Here is a 22,006-nt window from a genome sequence, read left to right as displayed (position 1 = left end):
GTTGGAAGAGTCATGCAAGGACTCAAGGACACAAGGACATGTGTCAGAGCATGAACATCCACCCTTGTCCTCACTCCACAATGCCCTTCATTAAACGTGTGTGTAGAGGACAGTGTTCTAGATCTGAGAAGTCTCTCATGCCATGAAATCAGTGGGTGGTGGGATTTCCAGAAGAGGGATGCGAAAAAGTCAGCAGACCCTGAGTTTCAAAGCTTTCCTTCTTGCTTGGGCAAAGAGCTAACTGGATGAAAGTAACTGAACACACTTAAATTAGACATCAGTGACCTTTATTAGGTGCAAAGTAGTATTCCTGACAATAGTAATATGCCACTGTTACACCTGTTCATCCATTAAAGCAACAGCCCCTCACCCAGAGCTAACCAGATCCCATAAAGTTCCCTGTAAGTGCGTTGTGATCTTCATAACAAGTGACAGGAAAGATTAGGACAGCTCATTAATAAAACAGGTTCCATAGGCATCTTGATTCCTTTTGGTTTCCTCTCAAAGAGCTCCAGCAGACGGCCACTTCAAAGGTTGGTCCTTCTTCCTTTCACCAGCTGTCCTCCCAGTCTAAAGACATCCTGGAAATAAAGCCAACCACAAGGAGTCCACGGAACACTGGGAATGTGTTCAGCATAAGAAAAAAGTAGATTTCTAGCATCTACGAATAGTTAAGTGGAAAAACTCTCACAGTGGTCCTATCAGTAAATAAACCATTTTTTAAGACTCCCAATAATTTACTTGTCAACATCTGAAATCATGTTGAACAAACTGAGAGAGCCAGACGCCAGTCAGGCCAGTCAGCCTGTGCCAATTGGTGCTCCTGTTGACTACAGGTGTCCTCAACAGGCTTAGCATGCTGTTTGGTCAAGAAGACCTGTACTCCTTGTCTGGCTTTCCTTTAGCCACTCGCTGCCTCATCTAGAGTGATCTGCTCCTCAGTGAAAATCAGGTCATGATTTGGTATTGGGGTGATTTGGTATTATTGCTTTGTTCTTCATCAAACAACTGAGACTTTTGAGTCAACAAACTTTCTTGGGGCACCTGGGTTGCTCAGTCAGAGTCCAACTCATCTCAGGGTTCTGGGATGGACTCTGTGTTGGGGTCCTGGCTCAGTGGGGAATCTGCTGGAGATTCCCTCCCTCTCCTTCTGCCCATACCCCCACCTCCTGCTCACGTTCTCTCTCTCTCTCCTCTCTCTCTCTCTCTCTCTCTCTCTCAAATAATTGAAATAAATACTGGCGGCAGTTCATTCATTTACAACCCTGACAAACTGCCAACACAATATATGCTTTTGTTTTCTGCTGCAAGAATCAGTGTGTTGCCCGGAAGCCCCACTTCACAAAATAGGATGCCTTCATAAAAGCGTTTTAAAAACTGGGCAAAGAGAGAAGGACAAGACTTCCCACCAACGGCAAATGAGAAATGAGAGTCTTTTCTGATATGGGGTAGATTCATAGGTTCTAAAGGGAGAAGGGGCCAAGGGGGAAGTAAGATTCTTCAGCTGGGAATGACTTTCAGAAGGTGATTCCCAGTGGCCCAGTAGCGTAGTGCTGGTGTGCGGTACTCTTCACAGTACTAGAGGGGCCGAGTTATCATTACATTCAGTCTACGTGGAGGTCCTGTCACCCCCTAGGAAAACATATATTGGTGATTTCTGCAAATTGGAACATAGGATCAGCCTCTTGGTTCGGAGGCTAAAATGTCTTTGTCTACCAGGCAAATATGTTTATTTCTTTGGCTTGACTGTAATTTGTCTGGGGATCATCGGCAGCACTGAATGCCCACTAGCTACACGCAACTACTTTACAAGTGTTGTGTATTAAGTAGCAAAGCATATGAAATAATGTCTCATGTCCCCTCTTGATAAGCATCAGTGGTTTCTGCCATCAGCTCCGTGGAACCCCAGATGCTAACTGACCCACACAGAAACCTGCTTGAGAATTGCTTCTGGGACAGTTATTGGATCTGCATATATGTAAATACTCTGTTGTAGAGAAATTAAGGGAGGCCTATGGGTAATATCCCAAACCTTTAACTTTCCTTATGTGCATTCAGAAGGTGGCTTTTGTTGCTCATTTGCTCTCCTCCAGATCTGCTGTTTCCTTTCCTACCTGCCTGTCCTGGAACAGGATAGCCTACACAGCACAGGGCGGCCAAAAGACATAAAGAAGTCTGGGATGCTCAGGTGCCCCACGTGGGGGAAGCAAGTATTAGCTGAAATTCTCAGTGGATCTCAGCAAGGCTTCTGCACGGTGCTCTAAACAATGCACATTATGCTTCCAAATTAAATCAGGGATAACAGAGTTGCCGGGTGGCTCAGCTGGTTAAGCCTCTATGTTCCACTTAGTTCATGATCTCAGGTTGCTGGATTGATCCCAACATCAGGCTCCCTGCTCAGCAGGAAGTCTACTTCTTCCTCTCCCTCTTTCTCTCCCCACTGCTCATGCTCTCTCTCCCTCTCTCTTTCTTTCTCAAATAAATAAAGAATATCTTTAAAAAAATAGATATGAGTATTGTCATGCATTGAAGAAAATAGTCTTATAAATCTTTCATCTCATACAAACGTACCTGCAAGCTGGTATCTTTCGGAATTCCGTATAATCTGTGTACTAACTCCATAACTTCCCTCTCAACGATTTCTTGACTGGTGCCTTTCACATCGATGTAGTGGCAGTCAGCACTGGCGAAATGGCAGGAAATTGCCTGTGCAGGGTGAAATGATTAATATTGGGGGAGAAAAAAATCTGTTAACAGCAACAACCAAACAGAAAGTCTTCTTTTAGAACATCAGCTATTTCACTAGCATTTGATTTCTAGAATGTTCCATCGTGTCTTGGATTAGCCTCTTTGGGGTTGGAGTCTTTTCTCCCCCTAGGTACAGCTAAAGGCTGACTGAGAAATTCCAAGAGGTTTTAAGCTCCCTGGGATACTTGTTTTCAAAATGGGCTGAGAACATAATGACAAGAGTAAGAGGACTTTAAACTTTTTAACATGTGATTTATCTAGCTAGTGCATATCCCCCAGTCCTAAACAGGAATGGGTTCCAGGGTTCTTCATCCTCTTCTTAGTCACAGAAGTTAGTTACTCAGCTGAGTTTGTGGTGCTTTGTTATTTTAATGTCTAAAGATCAGGGAAATCAACATTAAAAATACCTTGCAAAGGAAAATAATATACACACCCACCCCTTTCAAATCAAAAGGACATTTGAAGTCCAAGATCATTCACATAAGGTACACATCTTGTTTCCTTCTTAAGGGAAAGGAGGTTACTTGGTTCTCCCCATTCTTTTTTTTTTTTTTTTTTTTTTTTTTTAAGATTTACTTATTTATTCATTCAGAGAGAGCGAAGAGAGAGGCAGAGACACAGGCAGAGGGAGAAGCAGGCTCCCTGCAGGAAGCCCAATATGGGACTCGATCTTGGGTCTCCAGGACCACACCCCAGGCTGCTCGCCACGCTAAACCGCTGGGCCACCGGGGCTGCCCGGTTGTTCCCATTCTTGAAAAGGTTATCAGCAGATAAACTTAAAACTCACTTTCCTAGTCGCATGTTAGTTCTCTTCTCTTGAGATGACCTCACCTCTCAGAAGGGCTGTCTGCTTTGCTTACAACATGAGATTTGTAGACAGTGGAGTCACAAATTCCATTTCCTTTTTTTTTTAATTTTTATTATATATATATATATTTTAAATTTGTTCACGAGAGACACAGAGGGGAGCAGAGACACAGGCAATGGAGAAGCAGACTCCATGCAAGCAGCGCGATGTAGGACTGGATCCCCGGACTGGGATCACCCCCCTGAGCCAAGGCAGACGCTCAACCGCTGAGCCACACAGGGACCCCCATTTCCCATGGAAGCCCCCAAACCACACCAAGAAAAAGTGACATCCAAGGGGATAAGTACATTACCATATATGCATTTTTAAGTCTTTTTGTAGGGGTTCATCTTTTCCCAAATAAAGTAGTTCAAAAACTATTGAAAAATTACAAAGTTAGGATATTATCAATCACATTACTTGGTTTCTTATCATTTACCTTTTAGTTTCATACAGTAATCACTTTATACTATATTTTCAGGTTTTGACATGAGATCTTTCAGTATGTTGTTATCCTACTCAGTTTATAACCCTGATCATATAGGAAGTAATATAATTCTCTAACTCATACAGACTTTAAGACTATTTGTCTTAGCTTGCTGTTTTGATACAGATGCATATACATAAAATTCCATTTTTTATATCAAGTTGAATTTTGACACCAAGGACACATGATAAATGGCCAAATTCATGAATTTCATGAACATTCATATTATTTATGTCATTGTGGCTGTACCCCTGCTTGTACAGTTCTGAGGATCATGTTGGTGGGGAGTCTGATCTAGTCTTTATTTAAAATTTTGGCATTGTGTTCATCAAGGTATTTTTTGCATTGATTTTGATTTTCTAAATACTGCCTTAAACTATCATTTAACTTGATTGTTGAGGTGTTTGGCACCATCCCCCGACCCCTGCTAAATTTTCCCTGGAGGAGAGGGCTTTCTTGCCTCACCCTCATCCTGGCCCTGTTGACCTGGTGGAAATATGAATGAATGGAAGATGAAACATGGTAGCTAACCCTGCACCTAGGGAGACAATGGGTGTTGGTGTGACAAACTGGCACGCTTCACTCAACCCCAAAAACCCCCTATATATCGTAATAAGAGCCATGTAATGTGGAATAATGTCAGTCCACAGTACTGTCAGAGCTGCTGAATTTTTGAGAAGAGAGAAATCTGGGAATATGGGAAATTTTGTCAAATTTTAATGCAAGCAATGAAATCAATAGGTTTTTAATATATTCATAGCTAAGGGGCAAAAACCATGGCTCGCTGCTAAATCTTATTTCTGGGCAGCCAATTCAATAACAAAGCTATTATAAACTGCCGTCATAAATGGTTCCTATATCCATTTCCCATTTTAAGATTTTAGTACATCATCCATTCTTTCTGTCTCCAAAAGCACAGGCTGTGGGCTACCAAGCAACTCTATGAATGTTCCTAATTCACGATCAGTAGGATTGGGAACCGGAGGTCACATGGCCTCCTACTGATAACTTAGCAAAAAAGAATGTGGTATCAAATATATTTCCTGGTAAATAAACCAGAGCAAGAGCAGTTTAGTTAAACATCACAAATCTCATAAAGTTTCACATATCTTGACATTTTTGCTTCTAACCTATTCGTCTTTGGAAAGCACGGTGATGTAATGCATACCTTGCGGTATCCTTGAGTTCTGTTCCAGCCAGATCCGTGGATGAGCAAAGGATGAAAGAAAACGGTGTCTCCTTTCTCCATCACGAGGTGCACGCGGGGGCTGTTTTCATCATAGTCCTGGATCCCATAGAACATTAAGTTCACGCCCCCCTAGAACACATAAGAGAACCCAACTCTGTATTTGAGGAACCCAATGACTAAAAAGTAGATTTCCTAAGTTCTTCCAAGAGAAAGATAAATAGATTCTTAACAGGTACTGCAAATATACAAAAGCTTCTCAGATGTGTGGCTGTGAAAGTCACATTGTGATATTAAAATCATGGATTTAGGGAGGCAAAGGAAGATGCTGAAATTTCTTCTCACCCTTCATAACTGTATTATATTGAGGATCTAGATCAACGTTGCATGTTGCAGTTAACATGGGAGATCACCTTTCAAGCCTGAATGTATAATCATTCTTTCCCAGGATGATATTCTCCTCACCTAGAACTTTGCCTGAACCATTCTTCTATAACTCAGGAGTACCTCTAAGAAGCTAATTGTTCTCCCAAACCAGCAGAGAGAAAATCTCAATTTTTCTCAGCTCAGAAAGCACTGATGTCACATGCAGAGTAAGGAAAGAAAAACAGTAAATTAAAACATTCTGTTTTTTATAACTATTTCCCAAGTCAGTTATTTCATTAAGTAATAGTTATGGTGGAAGGACGGCATCACATTTCCCTTCCTGAGACTGTGCCACATTCTTCTGGGGAAAGGACTGCTTTCCTGCTGGACTCAGTTGTGGTTTTCATCCAGTGCACTTCTCTCCTGGCCAGGGTTGATACGTGACCTAAGCTAAGTCAATCTAACCGCCCACTGTGGTCACTTTGAATCTGAGCAGAAGATGGAAGGCACTGGTCATGATCACAGTTCAGTTGACCCCACCAGGTGCCCCACCCCGAGTGTTCCCACTGAACATAACCCCCACTCTCCTGCTCATCAGAGCTAGCCAGCCTTTCCATGGACTCAGCAGGTGCCTGCCACCCTCCAAAACACTTCGTTTGGCTTAAGTCAGCCACAGCCCACTTCTGTTGCCTGCACCAAACTTTCCCCAAAACTCAACTGAATTTGTGAATCTCACAGTTTCAGTTATATCAGAATCCAGACCCCAGTATTTTCCTTGGCACTAATCCTCAGTGCAAGAATCTAATTGAGACAGAAGTCCTGAAAGCCATATTCTTTACTTCCTACAGACCACATTCATTCTTCCTGCGTTAACAACCCGTGCTCTTCTCTTTCTGACCATCATTATGGGATTTCAAGACCATATTGTCTGATACCTAAAACACTTATCATCTCCTCTCTGGTTTCTCTGCCTCTGGAGCCCTACCTCCAGTATATCCTGCTCTAAGCCTCTAGATTATCATTATTGAAGGATCAATTTGATCTCACCATTCATGGGCTCAAAAGCCTTCTATACTCTTCCATCCTCAACTAGCTCAATTCCATACACCATGTAACAGTCATGCAATGGAATACTACTCATGCTTCCCCAGAGTCTTCATTGGTCTCTCTAGCAGTAAAGAGATGATTCCTCTCTCTTCTTTATGCCAAGAGCCATCAATCAGTGGGTAAGAAGTAGTTGGCACTTTACACATGCATGTGGTGTTGCAAGTGTTGACATCTTACCTGTGCAATTGGGCTTGATAATTTCATATCCTATATAGTACCTACCAAAGTGCCCCACACTGGTCAGCTTTCCAACACTTCTTGATGGAAAAATGGTTATTTTACCTGACATCCTTGAATCTTCCCTGACCCTAATTGTAAATCCTATAATGATGTTTTGTAAGGAAGGAAATGCCATCTGATTGTTAAAGCTCTTTAGGGAGAGTGATGTGAAATCAAAACAAACAATATTCTGGTTAAGATTTCTCCTCTAGGGGTGCCTGGGTGGCTCAGTCAGTTGGGCGTCCAAGTCTTGATGCCAACCCAGGTCATGATCTCAGGGTGCGAAGTTCAAGCCACATATCTGACTCGTGCTCAGCAGAGTCTGCTTGTCCCTCTCCCTTCCCCTTTGTCTCTCTCCTCCCCTCCTCTCCCATTGCTTGTGCTCTTTCTCTCTCTCTCAAATAAATAAATAAAATCTTAAAAGAAAACAACGACAAAAACAAACAAAAAACAGATTCTTCCTCTGAGCTAGAACATGAGACCCCTAACTCTGGGAAAGGAACAATGGGTAGTGGAAGGGGAGGCAGGCAGGGCGATGGGGTGACTGGGTGACAGGCATCGAGGGGGGCACTTGACAGGATGAGCACTGGGTATTATACTATAGGTTGAAAAATCGAACCCTATAAAAAAATACAAAAAAAAGCTAACCTAAAAAAAAACAAAAAACAAAAAACAACAACAAAAAAATGATGCCTCCTCTACGCAGACATACCTCCCATTGGGGATAATTGTGTGGCTTCAGATAGCCTTTGTGTGTGCCTGGGAACACACACAGACAGCCATTGTTCCTGTCGATGTGCTCCATGGCTGTCCAAGCACAGACAATTTTATTGCTGGGCCTGAAGGGGAAGTAGTGCAGATCCTGGTGCAAGGGATGGCGGGATGTCTTCTTGCCTGAAACAGAACCTGCTGTTAATACACACTTGCATCTCAGATTTCATCTCTTTTGCCTGCAAAACCACAGCAATGACTATTCCCACAAAACCCAAAGAAGTGAAACAACATTATTGAGAATCAGTCCAGAGAGATAAGCATCAAATTTGAATATCAAATCCACAGGACAACTCCAGATCCTCTATTTTTTTTCTGGGTTTCTGGGAGCCGAGGACTTACTGACACACAACATTCACTAGCAATTCATACACATGTCATGAATTCTATTGTGTTTTATTCCTTTGTAATTGTGGTTTGGGCATAGAAGCTAGAATTCAAAAAGTAAAAAAAAAGTTTGAGTAATTGAAGAGAGCAACCAAATTTGAGGTTCCCTGTTAGCCTTCTAAGTGGCTGATGCAAAAAATATCAGCTAACTAAGTTAATAAAAGGCCTCTAAGGGCTCTTGGGTGGCTCAGTGGGTTAAGCATTTGCCTTTTCTCAGCTCAGGATCTCAGGGCCCTGGGATCAAGCTGCAAAGGGTTCTGCTTAGCAGGGAATCTGCTTCTCTCTCTTCCTCTATGGTGTCTCTCCCTCTCTCTCAAAAAAATTAATAAAATCTTTAAAAGTAAGAAAAAATAACCATATAGTTGACATCTGAAATCCCTACTCCACGATTCTTATGATACATACTGGTTTTTTTTTACATACTGTTTTAAGACTTAAAAGTATATACACATTTTTTTTTAAAGATTTTATTTATTTATTCATGAGAGACACAGAGAGTGAGAGAGAGGCAGAGACACAGGCAGAGGGAGAAGCAGGCTCTATGCAGGGAGCCTGACATGGGACTGGATCACTGGTCTCCAGGATCACACCCTGGGGTGAAGGTGGCGCCAACCGCTGAACCACCTGGGCTGCCCTTATTTTATGTTTTTAAAGATCTTATTATTTATTCATGAGAGTCACAGACACAGGCAGAGAGAGAAGCAGGCTCCCTGCGAGGAGCCTGATGTACGACTAGATCCCAGGACCCAAGGATCACCACCTGAGCCAAAGGCAGACCCTCAACCACTGGGCCACCCAGGCGTCCCCACATTTGTTTTTTAATATTCAGCAGTTATACACAAAGCGATCCTTTGAATCCTTGAAACTTTTTCTTACTTTACCTTTCTCTATTTTTTTTTTTTTTTTTTGGCTTCTACTTAACAAATAAAACCACTTTACCAGAATCTGGAGGTTTGTTTATAAGCATTGCATGCATGGCCATAATATTGGGTCCAGTGAAGCACTCCACATATTTCAGAATCTAAGAGTAAAGAGTTGCATGAGAAATCAAATAAACAACCACGTAGTACAATGTACACTTATTTGTACAAGAGTCAAAATGCACATAGTTATACAAAACACTTGGTAGAAGTGCCTGGGTGAGTCTGTTGCTTAAGCATCCAACTCCTGATTTCAGCTCAGGTCATGTTCTCAGGGTCATAGGATACAGGTCTGCCTTGGGGTCCTTGCACAGTAATGGGTCTACTTCAGGTTTTCTCCTTCTGCCTCTCCCTCTCTATCAAACAATTATTTAAAGGAAAAAAAAAAAAGTTGGTATTTCCCAACGTTGCAAACAAAGAATGAAAAACTCAGCACTGGAAATCTGTAACACTCTGAATTAAACAGGTTTTTTTTTTTTTTAAAGATTTTATTTATTTATTCATGAGAGATATAGAGAAAGCGAGGCAGAGACACAGGTCGAGGGAGAAGCAGGTTCCATGCCAAGAGCCCGACTTGGGACTCGATCCCAGGTCTCCAGGATCACACCCTGGGCCAAAGGCAGCGCTAAACTGCTGGGCCACCGGGGCTGCCCTTAAACAGGCTTTTTAAGCCAGTTGGAAACCAAACCCCATTTTCTATGAGAATGCGAAGAGTTTCTCTCAGCTTTCGACTGGGAAGGGCAGGAATACCCTCCTTTCACCTGACACTGTCCATAGATGCCCAGGGAGAAGGCACCTTCCTCTTCCCCTCACGGAGACTCTTCATAAGAAGGGACCACGAGGGGCACCTGGCTGGCTCAATCACTAGAACATGAACCTGTTGATCTCGGGGTCGTGACTGCAAGCTACTCCTAGAGTGTAGAAGTCACTTTTTAAAAAGGTGGTAGGGGGACACCATTGCAGCTCAGTCAGTTAAGCATCTGCCTTCAGTTCAGGTCATGATCCCCATGTCCAGCTCCCTGCTCAGAGAGGTGTCAGCTTCTCCCTCTCCCTCTGCCCCTCCCTGCCACTCATGATCTCTCTTGATCTCACTCACTTTCTCTCTCAAATAAGTAGAATCATTAAAGAGAATAATAAATGAAAGGACCATGAGAGGCCCCAATAACGTGCAGCTGCCATGCAGAGCCCAGGGGACAAGAGAACAGCAACAGGGGGACACTTCACAGTCAGGCCACCTCCCTTTCCACAGCTCTTCACTGAGGGCTACAAACCAGACAGTGATAGAAAAGGACACGCAGCAGGGAGTGAGATGAACAGGTCCCTCCTCCCATGGCATCTATATTCTGTTGGAAGGATGTTAAATAATGACATGGGCACTGGTGCTTGACAGCAAGGTGCAGTTACAGAGTATGAGGAAGCAGAGGCGGGGTGGGGAGGCTGAATTTGGCCAAAGGTCTGGCAGCGGGTGTGCTCCCTCCTACATCTAACCCACTAGGGAGGAAAGCACTCAGCTTTGCATGCCTACCACCTGCCAGGCGCTTTATGTGTCAGCCACTTAAGTCTCACAACAATCCCTGAAAAGTAATGCCCCCAGGAATTAAAGATCCTTTAAATGATCATTATCCTGCAGATAATAAAGTGCCCAAGGTGGCAGAGCAATTTCAACGAAAAGGACGGTATTCCATCTCCAGTTCTGTCTGACTTCAAAAAATGAAGCCTCTTCTACTGCTTTCTCACTACTTGATCTCCCGTATAAGCCATATTGGCAATTTGAGCATGAAACACTCGAAATGGTCCCAAATCCTAGGAGTCGGGGCTCATATTTGTTTTTTTTTTTTATAAAGGGTGTCATCTTTTATATTTTCTTGTGATATTTTCTTTGAAGAATATATTCCTCAAATATATTTCTTCATATACTTTCCTTTCCTGTTTCCTGGTTTTAAGTAATCTCTATCGCTTGAGCCCACGACTCTGAGATCAAGACTCACATGCTCCATCGGGCCATGCCTGCCCAGCATCTCCTACCAGTATTTTCTAAACTTCAGTGACTCAAGAGACATTTTACCATTTCTAGCATATGTTGCTAACTGCCCAATATTAGTCAATAATTTTCCTAAATTAACTCATGTCTTATCCTGATTAATAATATTCCTGAAGTCATAGGTTTGATGCACCAGCTACTTTTTCCAATACATATTGAAATAAATACCCAACTACTATATCGTACCCACCTCCTAAAAGTCATTGCATGAACCAGTAGGTGCATGGTGCACACTTGAGAACAGTGGGAACCCTGGAGGCCTCCGGGTACCCAGGGCCTCAGGCAACACAAGTTGCCTCTAACTTCAAGCTTTTCCTCCTTGATTGATGCTCACAAGTTCCATTTCCATTGCAAGACTTGAGGTTGGGAAGAATAGATGATTCAGGGACCTTGTCCCCCTTTGTCCCCAACCCAAGGGGCTGGACATGATAGGTGGCCTGCCTGTACAGTCTTCTCTCATGAGGAAAATATTCTTTCTTTTTTTTTAACATTTGTTTAAAGATCTTTTTAAATTTTAAGTAATATCCACACACAACCGGGACTCTTGGGTGGCTCAGGGTTGAGCCTCTGCCTTTGGCTCAGGGTGTGATCACAGTCCAGGTAACAAGTCCGGCATCGGGCTCTGTGTGAGGAGTCTGCTTCTCCCTCTGCCTATGTCTCTGCCTCTCTCTCTGTGTCTCTCATGAATAAATAAATAAAATCTTTAAAAAATAATAAAAATAAAACTAAAAGCATTTGAAATAAATGGTTCATAAACTGTGGTACATTGATACAATGGGATGCTATGCAGAAGTTTGCAAGTATGATATAGATATAGATACACGTGATAATATGTAAGTCATATGGGAAGATGTCTGAGGTCTATTATAAGTGGACAAAACACAGTGACAACCAGTTTGTTCCCGTGTTACACAAAAGGTGGGAACCCTGGAGGCCTCATCGTGATTCATCTAACACAAGTTACCTCTAACTTCAAGCTTTTCCTCCTTGATCGATGCTCACAAGTTCCATTTCTATTGCAAGACTTGAGGTTGGGAAGAATAGATGATTCAGGGGCCATGTCCCCCTTTGTCCCCAACCCAAGGGGCTGGACATGATAGGTGGCCTGCCTGTACAGTCTTTTCTCATGAGGACAATTTTCTTCCTTTTTTTAATTATTTATTTAAGTATTTTTTTTTCTAAATTTTAAATAATCTCCACATGCAACTGGGACACCGGGGTGGCTCAGCGATTGAGCATCTGCCTTTGGCTCAGGGCATGATCCCAGTCCAGAGATCAAGTCCTGCGCAGGCTCCATGTGAAGAGCCTGCCTCTGCCTCTGTCTCTGCCTCTCTCTCTGCGTCTCTCATGAATATCTCATGAATATCCTGAGTATCTCACTTGGTTAAATGTCCACCTCTGGGTTGGGGCTCAGGTTATGATCTTGGTCTAAGGATCCAGCACTGTGTCGTCCTCTGCACTCAGCAGGGAGTCTGCCTGAGGATTCTCCCTCTACCTCAACCTGTGCCTTGTCCCCTTCTCATGCCAAAAATAAATGCATAAATCTTAAAAAAAAAAGTGCATACCTCTTAAAAACTAAAAGATCCCCCATGCTCTACCAACTAAAGCAGCCAGGTTCCCATTAAGTCAAATTATCTACTAGCATTTGGGGTTATAATTTCCAAAATGTTCTATATGCAAAGTGCCCCTTAAAAAAAAGTGTGCCATGTGTCAAGGGACACATGAGTGGCTCAGTGTTGAGTGTCTGTCTTTGACTCAGGTCATGGTCCTGGGGTCCTGGAATCAAGTCTTACATCAGGCTTCCCACAGGTAGCTTATTCTCAATCTGCCTATGTCTCTGCCTGTCTCTGTGTCTCATGAAAAAATAAAATCTTTAAAAAACAATAAACAATCTAAAACCATTCTAAATAAATTATCCATAAACTGTCATATATTTATGCAGAAATTTGCAAGTATGATATAGATACATAAGTGATAATATGTAAGTGATATGGAAAGATGTCTGAGATCTATTATAAGTGGACAAGACTCGGTGACAACCAGTTTGTTCCCGTGATACACAAAACGTGGGGGGTTACGTATGCATTTTCATGGCCATGAAAGAATTCTAGTTGAATACACCTAAAAGCTTGGCAGTGAGTGGGGCTGAACGTTGGGAGACTTCACTTTACATGTTCTATATTATGTGGATAACTTTATAAACATGATTTATGCTTAAAGAATGAGAATTTTTTAGACAAGTTTAACTCTAAAGACCTACTTAAACCTCTACTACCAGATTCACAGAAACAAAAGCAACAATAAATGGATGTATAGTGAGTGGGATCTGCAATGTGACTCCTGTTGATATGCCCATATTCAGTGTGAGAGAGGCTCCCCCTCTCCACTGCAGAATTCCCGCCCTTCTCCACCAGGTTAATTACCAAGCGCCAGAGCAGGGTATCTCCACCTGGCCAGTATTGACATTTGGGGCCGGATAATTCATTAATTGGGGGGAGGGGCTGTTCTGTGCATTATAGGCTCCCTGGGCTCCATTAGCGGCATGCCCAGGCTCTACAGACCAAACCTTGTGACAACCCTACAGGGCTCCAGGCGCCACCAGATGTGCTCCTCCAACTGAGAACCACTGCTCTACAACCACCAGAGAGGGGCTCAGAGAAAGGAAAAGCAGCAATTCCTGGGGCAGGCATGTCGGTGGGCTGTTAACCTAAAAACAAAGAAAACACAGGAAGGTTCTCCAACCTCAGGGAGAGTGCAGTATCTGAAGAGTTCCTTGTCTTCTTGGAAGTCTTGGATCTTTGAAATCATCCTTTCACTTGGAATATATTCTGATTTTGCAATGGACACATCTCTCATTATTATCATTTGTTTTGGTTTCACCTCCCCTCTGCAGATCCTTTCAAACTGGTCCCTAGGAAATGAAATTGGCAGATGATGTCATTACTGCAGGCTCCAGGCACCTGCCTGGCCAGTTCTGTGGAAAGATCCACAAAGATTGAGGAGATGGTGTCTCTGCACCAAGTTGACCTCCAGGCCAGACTGAGCAGCTCTGAGCATAGGGTGAGGAAATGGCCAGCTCACAAGCCCCTGCCTCCTCACTGTGAGGCCAGAATTCGCTGTGAGAACTCACATCTTCCTTAGCCTAAGAAAACAGTGGGGGAAAATTTGTGATTTGGTTGCATCTGAGTAACAATGGCAAATACTTCTCTCCTCCATTCCATGGGCCAGGCCCGGTTGGAAGCACTCTGTGTGTCTTTTACCTTATTCAGTCCTCACAACAACACTAGGGCTCAGTACTATTATCCCCATTTTACAGATGAGAAAGGAGAGGCATGGAATGTAAATTGCCCCAGGGCACACAAGATTAAGTAGAAGGGCTAAGATTAAAGCCAGCCCTTCTTGCTCCAGAGCTCATGTTCCCAACCAGTTCCCAAGTAACCAGTCCCTGAAAAATATCTGAACATGCACACACTACTCTTACTACCCATGTTCCCATTGCAAACATACAACATATTTCTTAAAATAATGAAAGGTTACTGTACCTAAAGCGTTGAATGTCCGGGTCAGACACCAAACTTTTAATGACAAGAAACCCATTTTCTTCATAAAATTTTCTCTGTTCTAGGCTTAGGACATCATTATCCTGAGTATACCTAAAGGAAAGAAAACTTTCAAATAAGTCCAACTGAAAAATCACAACCCAACACTATGTATCAAGAACCTGAGAAATGTTTCTACTACTCTTCCATCCGGCATTTCTATTTTTTATTTACTCTAAGAAAATATCTGAACCTTTTTATTTAATGTCTAATGGTTTCTTTTAAGTTTGTTCATTTTTTTTAAAAGTAATCCCTATATCCATATCCCATATGGAGTTCGAACTCATAACCCCAAGATCAAGAGTCATGTGCTCTTCTGACTGAGCAAGCCAGGAACCCCTAAACTCAACATGTATTTAGAAAAGGTCTAAATCCAAAACATTAACTACTGTCACCAAAAAATAGAAGAATAATTAATTACTTATGTCCACTCAATGGGATAGATAGGACTCGGGCTTTAAAAGTGAAGAGCATGTGCCCTGGGGTGGCTTAGTCGGTTAGGTGCAAACTGGTAATTTCACATCAGGTCATGATCTCATGGGTCCTGAGATTGAGCCCATGGCTTACTATGGCCTCAGTGGGGAATCTGCTTGAGATTCTCTCCCTCTGTCCCTCTCTCACTCACTACCCCTTATGCTTTCTCTCTCTTAATTAAATAAATCTTTAAGGGATCCCTGGGTGGCGCAGCGGTTTGGCGCCTGTCTTTGGCTCAGGGCGCGATCCTGGAGACCTGGGATCGAATCCCACGTCGGGCTCCCGGTGCATGGAGCCTGCTTCTCCCTCTGCCTGTGTCTCTGCCTCTCTCTCTCTCTCTCTCTGTGACTATCGTAAATAAATAATTAAAAAAAAAAATAAAAAAAATTAAAAAAAATAAAAAATAAAAAAATCTTTAAAAAAAATGAAGGACTTAATAGCATGGACAGTGCTTATAATAGTAAAATATACTTAGATTTGCACAAAACCAAGACACTACTTGAAATTAATGAAGAGAAATTTTTTTAAAAACATGTTTTTTAAGTGATTGCCTTATGTAATGGAATTATGAATGATTTTTTAAAATTCCTTTTATTTCTCTGATTTTGTAATTTGTTTTGTAAGGAATAAGTATGGTTTTTTAGGTGGGAATCAAATCCAGTAGATTTTATATTTTAATTTTATTTTAAATATAACAGATTTTATGTTTTATATTAAATCATACATTCTCAAAAAAAATCATACATTCTCAGAAGAAATCAAAGTTGAAAAATCCAAGTCAGTTTATGCACAACTCAGAGCATCCCATCCATTAATTTACATCAGAATTGTGGCTCTATGATAATATTCCATGGATATCATGTCTTCTCCTACAAAGATAATTTAAGATAAACCAAAGATACTACCTAATAGAGCAGTATGACCACACACTAAGGGCTAACTTCAATGAGGTGTAACATGCCTGAATGTGAAATAACCGGGGTAGGGGATCCCTGGGTGGCTCAGTGCTTAGCACCTGCTTCCACCCAGGGCATGATCCTGGAGTTCCGGGATTCAGTCCGGATCAGGCTCCCTGCATGGAGCCTGCTTCTCCCTCTGCCTGTGTCTCTGCCTCTCTGTCTCTCTGTCTCTCTGATGAATAAAAAAATAAATAATCTTTAAAAAGAATTAATCAGATTATACACTTCTAAAATTTTTTGCCTTTCTAAATGTTAAAATACATATAAAAATTAAGTCAAGGTCTTCAACATTTTCCCTAGGTTTAATTAGAACAAGTCCAGGCAACAGAGGATTTTTATAATGAATTATTTTTTTAAAATATTTTATTTATTTATTTATTTATTTATTTATTTATTTACGAGAGAGAGAGAGAGAGAGAGAGACAGACAGACAGACAGACAGGCAGAGGGAGAAGCAGGCTCCATGCAGGGAGCCCGACGCAGGACTCGATCCCAGGTCTCCAGGATCAGGCCCTGGGCTGAAGGAAGGCTCTAAACCACAGAGCCACCCAAGCTGCCCCATGAATTATATTTTTAATTTTATTTATTCTCTTTAGGGATGGAGGGAGGGAGGACAGGCAGGGCAGGGTGAGCAGAGACGGAAAGGGGCAAGCAGACTCCCTGCTGTGTACAGAGCCCTCCATGGGGCTCCATTCCATTATCCTGAGACCATGACCTGAGCAGAAATCAAGAGTCAGATGCTTAACACACTGAGCCACCCAAGCGCCCCACCCCCTGTGTAATAAATTCACCGGACAACATGATATGTTGTATTTTATATCTTTTTTTAAAAAATATTTTATTTATTGTTTGTTTTTTTGTTTATTTGAGACACAGAGAGAGAGGCAGAGAGATAGAGGGAGAAGCAGGCTCCTCACAGGGAGCCTGATGTGGGACCTGATCCCTGGACAGGGATCACGCCCTGAGTTGAAGGCAGATGCTCAACTGCTGAGCTACCCAGGCATCCCCTGTATTTTATATCTTAATTACCACTAGAAAAAGCTGTATATATGTATATCATATGGTTTTTAATGACCATTAGATCTACTTACTGGAATTGTGGAGGATGGAAGCTGTTTGGAGACACAGCTCCCGAAGTGGGGTAAGCTACCTACAATATGAATTAAGGCAAATAAAATTAAATTTCAGAGTCAGCATTTTCTGGAACCCACAGTTGGCCCTGGATTAGCCCTCATCCGGGAAGTCACACAGAGCTGATGACAGGTATGCGCCCTTGCTTCCATCATTTCAATTCACAAAGTCCTGAGGAGGGGCTGGAAGCCCCAAGACCTTTATCAGCATTCCAGCTGCCCAGAGAAGGTGGCCTGGACCCCTGGGCTCAGTAACTGGTCCAAGGTCACCCAGCAGAGAATGGCTGAGCCCACACTTGAGCCATCACTGTTTCCTTCATAGATTTCCCTAGTTTATTCTATGTGACTATTCCTTCCACTAAACTACTGAACAAATAAACATTGTAAGGTTCATGTCTAACAGTGAGGAGCAATGTACTCTTCAAAAGAAGTATTGAAGTTAGTGGCAGTCCAGACCAAAATAGGAGAAGGAGTAAGGCTCGTTAAAAAATTAAATAAAGAGTCCATTAAATCAACAGGCTCCACTCCAGAGCTGAGCTAGAAACAGGAATCAGATGCCTCGTGGACTGAGCCACCCAGGGGCCCATGATATCAAATGTTAACAGCAGTACCAGACTGGACCCAGTTATCCCTAGTCCCAGTATGTTGGTGCTTCTCACTGTTGGGCATGTATCCGAAACAAGTGAAAACAGATGGCTGGGCCCCACTCCCGGGTGTTTGGAGTCCAGGGTCAGAGATGAGCCTGGAATCTGCCTTTCTAGCAAGTTTCCAGCTGCTGTTGACGGTGCCCGTCCCGGGAACACACTGCTTTAGTTAAATGGCTTCGGTCAAGAGTGTGCCTCTCCCCTGGCCTGGGTTTCTGCTTTCTGGCCCGTCGGATGAGATCACCTCATCAGCCTTGTGGGAGGGCGGCTGGACTTTCGTTTACCGCTGCATCGCGGCTTGGAACTCAGAGCAATCCTACAACAGCCAGTCTCATTTGTAGGAAAGGTTTCAGGACCCTGCCCACAGCAGGACAGAGACTAGTCCCGCGGCTTAAGGGAAAATCGCGCGCAGCGTTTCCCAGGCTCCCCGAAGTGGCCCCCAGAGGGATCAGGAGACCCGGTTCTATCCGGCAACTTGGTGTCCCTGTCCTGCAGCGACGTGTCCTGGATGCCACAGCAGTGGCGCCCACGGCGCCTGCGAGCTGCCCTCGTGAAGGCCGAGGCCGCGGAGAGCGCGGGCCCCTGGGCGCGGCGGGCGGCGGGCGGCGGGCGGCGCACGCAGGTCCCGGGCAGGAGGGGAGCGCCGGGGCCGCGGCCAGAGCGGGCTCCCCCGCGGAGGGGGCCGGCCCGGCCCGAGGGTCCCGCTGCCGCCCGCCCGCCCGCCCGCCCGGCCGCCCCGGGCAGCTCCGCGCGCGGTGCCGGGCCCGTGCTTCGCCTTTCCCGGGCTCCGGGCGGCCGCGGCCAGAGGCCCGGGGAGCTGCGCGCACGCCGCCTGCTCTCCGCCCGCAGCGCGGGGCCCCGGGCCCGGGACGGCGCGGACGCCGGGGGCTGGGGGCGCGCATCAGCCCCGGGGCCCGCACTGCCCGCGCCCTCCCGGCGGCCGGATGCCCCCTGCTGCCTGCCGCCCTGCCCCCCGCCCCGGGCGCCCGGAACAGGCGGGACCATCACGGGGACGCGGGCGCCGACCCAGGGGACCCTGGAGGCCACCCCTCCTGCAGCCCGAGCTCCCGCAGCCCAAAGGATACGCCGGTCCTGGCGGAGGTCTGGCCGAGGTGTCCCAGCACGACGCGCAGGCGGGCGGCTGCCTGGCGCTGGTTCATGGCCGCGACAGGAGACGGCTCAGCAGGGCCTGACAGCTGCTGCAGGGCTGGGCGTGGGGGGGTGGGAGCTGATGAGGAGCAGTAGTGGCCCAGGCGGAGCGCGTAGAACTCCCGGATTCTCCGTCGTGCGGAGATGCCCCGGGCCTCCTGGGTCCACGCACTGGGCGCCCCGGGCGGAGAGGATGGATGCCCGCACACCCTGCTCCTCGAGATCGCAGAGATCCTTTCAAGGGCTTCTAACCCGGTGAAGGTCGTCCAGGGAGAAATGAGCCAACACATGACCCATGCTCCCAACCGGGACTTTCAGTCTGTTTAATCCCACGTGACTGTGCCCCTCCCTCCCTGTGCAGATGCTCTGACAATTCACATGGTCGTTCACCCATACAAGTAAGGTGCTGATCCAAAGAGGAATTTGGGGATCCAGTCTGAGGTTGCCGAAACATACTGGCTTCTCATTCAAGAAAAAGAAAGTCCCTGAAGGAATGACTCTGAAGCTAGTGTGATCCACAGTCTAGTATTTTAAATTTTCTAAAACTCTGAAGTTTTATCTTTCTCTCTCTCTTTTTAAATTCATTTATTTGAACTAATTTCTACTCAACATGAGGCTCGAACTGACCACCCCAACATCAGTAGTTCAGGATCCACCAACCAAGCCAGGCCTTCCCTTCTCTTCCCTTCCCCTCCTTTTCTTTCCGTTCCGTTCCAACAATTCAGTTTCTTTGGGGTAAGTATGCATGATACTGCCACCACCATCGAGGTCATAACCACCATCCCTTCTCAAAATTTTCTCCCATACTCTTCACCTCACTATTTTGTTTGTATGTGGGAAGAACACAAGATAAGATCCACTGTCTTAGCAAATTTTAAGTATATATTGCAACGTTGCTAGCTGTAGACACTATGCTGTATTATAGACTTCTCGAACCACTTATGTAGCTTCACTGAAAGTTTGTAGCCTTAAACCGTCACCTCTCCATTCTCCCCTCTCTTTAACCCCTGGTAACCACCATTGTCTCTGCTTCTGTGAGTTTGACTCTTAAATTCCTTGGGTAAGTGGGAGAAGGAGGTACCTGTCTCTCTGTGACTGGCCTATCTCACTTAACCTAGTGCCCTCAAGCTGCATCCATGTTGTCACAAAATGGTAGGATGTCCTTCCTCACTAATGCTGAATCATATTCCATTGTATGTGTGTACCTTGTTTTCGTTACCTTTTCACTTGTTGACCACCACTTAGGTTTGCTTTATCTTGCCTCTTGTGAATAGTGCTAGGTGGAGGTGGGAGTGCAGATATCTCTTGGAGATCTAATTTCAGTTCCTTTGGATAGATACCCAGAAGTGGGATTACTGGATCATATGGCAGTTCTTTTTTTATTTTTATTTTTTTTTAAATAAGAGAGACACAGAGAGAGAGAGAGAGAGAGAGAGAGAGGAAGAGACAGAGACCTAGGCAGAGGTGGAAACAGGCTCCCTGCGGGGAGCCCAATGTGGGACTTGATCCCAGGCCCCGGGATCACCACCTGAGCCAAAGGCAGACGCTCAACCACGGAACCACCCAGGCGCCCCTCATATGGTAGTTCTAGTTCAAATTTTTTGAGGAACTTCCATACTGCTTTCCATAATGACTGTAAGAACTAGAAATTCTTTCTAGAATATCTTTTCATCCAGTCTCTGCAGATGATTGACATAGCATCTCATTGTTTCTTTTTTCTTCTTCATTTTTCTCATTGTTTCTTTGTCTTAAAGAGTTACTTCAGGAATGTCTCACCTTAGAAATATGTCATCATTTTGGTTTCTTCTTAAGATTTTATTCATCAATTTGAGAGAGAGATAAAGGAAGTAGGGGTTAGGAGCAGAAGCAGTGCGACAACAGAGTACATGCTTAGTGCACAGCCTGATACAGGTGTCAATCCTAGAACTCCAGAATCATGACCTGAGCTGAAGGTGGACGCCTAACCAACTGAGCCACCCAGGTGCCCCCCATATGCACTATTCTCTCTAGTGAGAAAAGGTGCAAAATTACTGTTGAAAGTAAATTATATTATCTATGCAACCAATACCTTGTCTAGAGAAAAAGGGTGCTCCGAGCTTGGGGGATGAGAAGCTCAAGGAGGTAGGTTGGGGGAAATCTAGACCTCTCTCTGTGTACCCACATACATGCACACACAAGATACTTATGTATCTGAAGCATCATTATCTATGCTTGCTTTATTACTTCTAAAAATAAAGAAAAGCATCGCAGTAGTAGTACAGTATAGCTATTCTGGTCTCTCTTTACAGAATAAAACTGTAAAACTTAGAATTCGGTTATAACTCCTTGAAAGGCAACGCTAAATTCAGACCAAAACTGCTGGCTCAAACATCTCAGATCAGAACAACTTAAAGCACTCCCATTTATTCATCATAAGGCATGCAGAATTGCAGACTACAACGTACTAAGTTATTTTAAAAATATTTGGCCAAAAAGTACATATTGCTTACACAGTAAGTATTTCAGCATCTCTTCCTAGGCAGAATTCCAAGTTTCAACACAGCCTGCGCAAATATAACAAGCTGAGCCTTGATATTGACAGGTAATTCCTGTTGCCCATAGGAATAACCTACCTCACCAGGGCCGTGCCCTTTCAGACTGTAGTTTAAAATGCCGTGCATTTTAACAAGCTGTATTTTTGTGGTTTTTTTTGTTTGTTTTTTGTTTTTTTTAAATTTATTTATTCATGATAGTCACACACACAGAGAGAGAGAGAGAGAGAGGCAGAGACACAGGCAGAGGGAGAAGCAGGCTCCATGCACCAGGAGCCCGATGTGGGATTTGATCCCGGGTCTCCAGGATCGCGCCCTGGGCCAAAGGCAGGCGCCAAACCTCTGCGCCACCCAGGGATCCCAACAAGCTATATTTTTGGATAAATCATAGGATTTAAGGAGAACAACTCACTATACCAAGGTCAATGTGAAGTTTTAAAA

The 22,006-nt window shown here is 44.2% G+C and overlaps 1 protein-coding gene across 2 annotated transcripts; it reads right to left on the bottom strand.

The window, feature by feature from the left end:
- Positions 1 to 265: 265 nt before the first annotated feature.
- LOC119878397 (phytanoyl-CoA dioxygenase, peroxisomal-like) lies at positions 266 to 19,339 on the bottom strand. 2 transcript variants are annotated; one of them, XM_038589023.1, is made up of 9 exons: positions 18,971 to 19,339; positions 17,203 to 17,261; positions 14,622 to 14,732; positions 13,822 to 13,990; positions 9,058 to 9,139; positions 7,673 to 7,854; positions 5,251 to 5,400; positions 2,572 to 2,706; positions 266 to 581 (listed from the first exon to the last, which is right to left on the bottom strand). In XM_038589023.1, exons 1-9 carry the CDS (start codon positions 19,322 to 19,324, stop codon positions 528 to 530), a joined length of 1,296 nt encoding a protein of 431 aa, XP_038444951.1. In that variant the 5' UTR covers positions 19,325 to 19,339; the 3' UTR covers positions 266 to 527. The 2 variants fall into 2 exon arrangements, with proteins under 2 accessions (XP_038444951.1, XP_038444952.1); XM_038589024.1 differs by lacking the exon at positions 266 to 581 and adding an exon at positions 3,909 to 3,972 and having other exon boundaries at positions 2,571 to 2,706.
- Between the last annotated feature and the right edge of the window lie 2,667 nt (positions 19,340 to 22,006).

The sequence above is a fragment of the Canis lupus genome, unplaced genomic scaffold, assembly GCF_011100685.1.
Source record: "Canis lupus familiaris isolate Mischka breed German Shepherd unplaced genomic scaffold, alternate assembly UU_Cfam_GSD_1.0 chrUn_S1575H1764, whole genome shotgun sequence".
Classification (NCBI taxonomy): Eukaryota; Metazoa; Chordata; class Mammalia; order Carnivora; family Canidae; genus Canis; species Canis lupus.
Note: the sequence above shows the minus strand (reverse complement) of the source record. Positions and strands in the feature narration are given on the sequence as shown.